General features: G+C 67.5%; 2 protein-coding genes across 4 annotated transcripts in view; one reads left to right on the top strand and one right to left on the bottom strand.

The window, feature by feature from the left end:
* Nucleotides 1-520: 520 nt before the first annotated feature.
* LOC110390890 lies at nucleotides 521-2,129 on the bottom strand. The gene is made up of 4 exons (XM_021382442.1): nucleotides 1,909-2,129; nucleotides 1,427-1,710; nucleotides 1,157-1,265; nucleotides 521-1,046 (listed from the first exon to the last, which is right to left on the bottom strand). Exons 2-4 carry the CDS (start codon nucleotides 1,697-1,699, stop codon nucleotides 769-771), a joined length of 660 nt encoding a protein of 219 aa, XP_021238117.1. The 5' UTR covers nucleotides 1,700-1,710; nucleotides 1,909-2,129; the 3' UTR covers nucleotides 521-768.
* A 551-nt stretch (nucleotides 2,130-2,680) lies between these two features.
* Nucleotides 2,681-4,644, top strand: part of SPRYD3 (SPRY domain containing 3) — a 4,017-nt gene continuing 2,053 nt past the window's right edge. For 2 of the 3 annotated variants that reach the window (XM_021382440.1, XM_021382439.1), the window contains exons 1-6: nucleotides 2,681-2,780; nucleotides 3,132-3,272; nucleotides 3,349-3,424; nucleotides 3,791-3,915; nucleotides 4,015-4,150; nucleotides 4,308-4,487. In XM_021382440.1, coding sequence (XP_021238115.1) covers nucleotides 3,145-3,272; nucleotides 3,349-3,424; nucleotides 3,791-3,915; nucleotides 4,015-4,150; nucleotides 4,308-4,487 — 645 coding nt within the window. In that variant the 5' untranslated portion in view covers nucleotides 2,681-2,780; nucleotides 3,132-3,144. The remainder of the gene's footprint in view (nucleotides 2,781-3,131; nucleotides 3,273-3,348; nucleotides 3,425-3,790; nucleotides 3,916-4,014; nucleotides 4,151-4,307; nucleotides 4,488-4,644) is intronic. The other variant, XM_021382441.1, reaches the window with a different exon arrangement.

Genomic DNA, 4,644 nt, shown 5'->3' with positions numbered 1-4,644 from the left:
CTCCGCTTCTTCCTTCCGTTCCAGCCGCGAGGACACCCGGGGGCAGTACAAACGTCACTCATCATTGCCATAACCACCAGTTAGCGGCAGTACCGGGTCTGCAGTGCTGCGCCCCATTGCGTGGGGTCCCCACAGCCCATAATGGCGGTGAGGAGTGGGAATGGGGGAGACCTGTGGGCCCTGAAAGGGGAGAGCGAGGGGCTGAGGGTCCCTGTAGGCCCTAGAGGGGGTCTGCAGCCCAACGGTAGCGCAGCCCCACATGGTGCCAGAGGGGATGTGCAGAGCCCCATGGCTGCGCTCCAGCCATCATCTGTTGCAGGGACCCCTCTGGGGCCCCTCAGAGACCCTCTGACTCCTGGGACCCCTCTGACCTCCTCAGAACCCCACTAGGACCCCATCAAGACCCCAAAATGATCCCCTCCAGATCTCACTGGGACCCCCTGCACCCCTGGACATCACTAGGTGACCCCAACCGGAACGCTCCCATGCACTATGCACCACAGCTCCAGAAACACCACAATGGGTGGAAGAAATACGCTTTTACTGCGCGGTTGCTGTTTTCAGCATAAAATGACCCCAAAAAAGCTGGGGTGTCCCACTGGCACATTCCTGTCCCACCCCATCTCCATCTCATCCCATTCCTATTCCCACTGCCGTCCCCATTCCAGTTTCATCCCAATCCCACCCCCAATCCACCCCCACCCCAATCCCATCCTATTCCTATTCCCACTGCCATCCCAACCCCATCCTATTCCCACTCCCCCCCCCCTACAGCTGCTGCAGCAGGGCGAACACCTCGGGGTCAAGCTGTGCCAGGCGCAGGCAGTCGCGCAGGCGGGGGGCCGTGGCCGCAGCCCCCTCACGCCGCCGCCACTCGCGCAGCATCTCGAAGCTGCACAGCGCGGCGCGGTGCGGGTTGTTCTCGCGGATCTGCTCCAGGCGGCAGCGCTGCAGCCCCAGGCACAGGACGCCCACTTCCTGCCACTCGTGGCCCAGCAGCTGGGCCACCCGCAGCAGGTCCCGCTCCGACAGCAGCCGGCCGCCGCCTGGGGACACCACGGAGATGTCAGTGGGGACGCGGCGGTTGCCCCGCTGGCCCTGGGTGGGTGGGTGCCCCACCCCGCCCCCCACCCACCGCGTCCCAAAGCGTCCTCACCGCATCCTGGTGTGTCCATGGCGGCGTCCTGAGTGCTGCCACCAGCGTCCGCAGGGCCTCCACCGGCGTCTCGAGGGCTACCAGCTTCCTGAGAGCCACCCCTGGCAACCTGAGGGCCACCACCAGTGTCCAGAGGGCCACCAGCGGCATCCCGGGGCCCACTGATGGCAACCTGAGAGCCACCAGCAGCAACTCAAGGGCCACCAAGGGCATCCTAAGCGTGACCAATCGCATCCCGAGTGCCGCCGAAGGCATCCCCATGGCACCCACCTCTCCAGGCACCGTGGCAGCCGCGTCCTCGCCAGGCAGGCGGTATTGCAGGATGAGGTCGTGGCGGGGCAGGCGGCGCAGGACCGCGGCGGTCACGTGCAGCGCGCGGCCGGGGAAGTGCTGCAGCAGCATGGTGCAGAGCTCGGGGCGCGTGGCCGCCTGCAGCCGCGACAGGGGCAGCTGCTCCTCCAGGAGGTACTTGAAGGTCTGGAACTGCTCCTCTGACAGCGCCTTCTGCAGCCCCAGCAGCACCTCGCGCTCCGTGGCGGCCATGGGGCGGCGAGCTGGGGGGACGGGTCACCCCGTGTCACACGTCCAGCCCCAGCGATGGGTCACCCAGTGCCCCCAGCGTCCCACCCAGCACCTCACATCCAGCCACGGGGTCAGTTCGCCCAAAGCCACCCGCTGCCCCGCGTCCCCAGTGTCCCCCACTGCCCCGTGACCCCCAGAGCCCCCACCCCACTGCCCCCGCTGCCCCTCACCGCGCTTCCGCACACCGCGAGGGCGGGGCCACGACTTTCCCGCCGATATCAGCGAGTGGTTACCATGGCGACGTGGGCGGAGCTTTGTGGCTGGAACGCGATAGACGCTGTGTTGAGGGCGTGGCTTGTGGCTGGGGGCGGGGCTTGATGCGGGGGTGGGGGCATTGCGAAGTGGGCGGGGCTTGTGCGTGGGGGCGTGGAGATGGGGCGGGGCTTGTGGCTGGGCGGGGTGCTGCCGGTGGGGACTCACGGGGCAGAGCAGGGTGGGGCAGTCCGCTCTTGTCACGCTGCGCCCCCTCTGCTCATGCACCCAGATCACGGAGCTACGGGGCGGTCGGGTTGGAAGGGTCCTTGAAGGTCTCATAATCATAGGACGGTTGGGATGGGAGGGTTCTTAAAGCCCATCAAGGTCCAATGATGGATCCTCATGGTCCTACAGCTCCTCGTAGCCCTACAGCCATTTTAGGGTGTCCCTGTCCCCATGGGGACAGGGGAGCACTCCGAGCACTCCGAGTGCTGCCGTTCGGGGGTTCCCCAGTATCCGCCACTTCAAGTCCTACCCCCGCGCCTACATTGCAGAGCGCTGTGCCCCGCCCCGCCGCCAGGGGGCGCCCTCCTACCGCGCTTCATTCTGGGCAGGAGAGAGGTCACGTGTCCCCGTCTCCGGCGGTCACACCCCCCCTCCGGGCCCCGCCTCCCGATTTCGATTGGCTCAGCCTGCCGTCTGTCGGCAGAAGACGTCGCGATTGGCCAAGTTGCGGCGGCGGGGCGGGAGGAGGAGGGCAGAGGAGGCGGAAGTGCGGGGCGAAGTCCCGGATGTGAGTGGGGCGGCGGGGCCGGGAGCGGCCGCAGCGGAGCCCATGGCGGCGGCGGTGAGGGGAGCGGGACGGTCATGGGGTCAGGGCTGCCTGAGGGGGGGGAGGTGGGGCAGGGACGGAGCCACGGGGGGATTTGGAACGCCCTGAGAGGAGTGTGGGACACTTGTGGGGCGTCCGCGGTGATATAAGAGGCCTTGCCGGGGTAGCTATAGGGATTTACAGGACCTATGGCGGATATGGGGCACCCGTAGAGGAATGTGGGACTCCTGGGTGGGTTGGGGTCCCATAGGAGATGTGGGGCACCCATAGGGAATTGGACAATGAAGCAGAGTTCGGGGCACGCGTGGGAGGATGTGGGGCGCTGTGCGGATTATCCCCCGTGGGGCTCACGGCGCTGTCCCGCAGGTGGCGGAGCGCCATGGATGACCTGCGCCTGCACTACCGCTTCCTGAGCTGGCGGCGGCGGATCCGCGAGATCCGCGAGGTGCGCGCCGTGCGCTACCAGGAGCGCGCCAAGCACGTGCTGGTGGACGGGGACACGCTCAGGTGGGGGGGGCACTGGGGGGGGACGGACGCGAGGTGACCCGAAGTGACACGGGGGGGGATGTGTGTGTGTCCCCAGCTACCACGGGGACTCGGGCGAGGTGGGCTGCTACGTGGCGCCACGGCCGCTGACGCGGGACAACAACTACTTCGAGGTGAGGGGGGGCCACGGTGCTCCGGGGTTCTCTGTCCTCCTCTGGGATCCCCGTTGTCTCTGGGGGTCCCTGCGCCTTTTGGGGTCCCCATCCTTGTTTTAGAACCCCGTTGTCATGGGATCCCCGTCCTCGCTGTGGGTCCCCAGCTGTATTGGGATCCCTGGTGTCGGGGTGTCCCCGCTCCTATTGGTGTCCCCGTCCTCGGTGGCGTTCTCATCGTCCTGTGGGGTCCCCATCCTCATTGGGATCCTTGTCATTGTTAGGGGTCCCCGTGCCGCCTCGTCCCTGCATCCCCTTACACCTTGTGCCATGGTGTCCCCATCCCAGTGTGTGTCCCTGTCCCACTCGGTCGCGGTGTCCCCGCAGGTGTCCATTGTGGACAGCGGGGTGCGGGGTGCCATCGCGGTGGGGCTGGTGCCGCAGCACTACAGCCTGGAGCACCCCCCTGGCTGGCTGCCTGGCTCGGTGGCGTACCACGCTGATGACGGAAAGTGAGTGAGCGCTGTGGGGCAGACGGGGTGTGTGTGGTGGGGGGGGGGGGGGGGCAGGACAAGGACCCCATGCCATTGTGCCCCCCCCCACCCCCCCAGGCTGTACAGCGGCCGCGCCAAGGGGCGGCAGTTTGGCACCAAGTGCAGCTCCGGTGATCGCATCGGCTGCGGCATCGAGCGCGTCTCCTTCGAGGTGCAGACGGCGCAGGTCTTCTTCACCAAGAACGGGAAGAGGGTGAGAGCCCTTCCACGCCCCCCACCCCCCATACCCCCAGCACAGTTCCTCCTCCCCACCATGCCCATCCCCCTTTCCGTCCCCCCTGCCACTGCCCCTCTGTCCCCTTCCCCCACCCTCCCTGACCCCCGGCACTGTGCCCCCCCTGTCCCCGCAGGTGGGCTGCTCGGCCATGCCGCTGTCCCCTGAGGGGCTGTTCCCGGCGGTGGGGCTGCACTCGCTGGGGGAGGAGGTACGGCTGCACCTGCGTGCAGCGCTGGAGGACGACAGTGCCATGATGGTGGACAGCCACGAGGAGGAGTGGGGCCGGCTGCATGATGTGCGCGCCTGTGGCACGGTGAGAGCCCCATAGTGGGGGGTACCTCCCCACAGGAGGATGAGCCTGGCCCCACGGTGTTTCCAGCCCCAGAGCGGGGTGTTCCTTGCCCCCATCTCTGGGGGGGCCGTGGGGATGCCCCCTCCTTCCTTTAGGATCCTTCTGCTCCCCCCCCATT

Source organism: Numida meleagris, unplaced genomic scaffold, assembly GCF_002078875.1.
Source record: "Numida meleagris isolate 19003 breed g44 Domestic line unplaced genomic scaffold, NumMel1.0 unplaced_Scaffold244, whole genome shotgun sequence".
NCBI lineage: Eukaryota > Metazoa > Chordata > Aves > Galliformes > Numididae > Numida > Numida meleagris.
The sequence above is the reverse complement of the archived record's forward strand: the minus strand, read 5'-3'. Positions and strand labels throughout refer to the sequence as shown.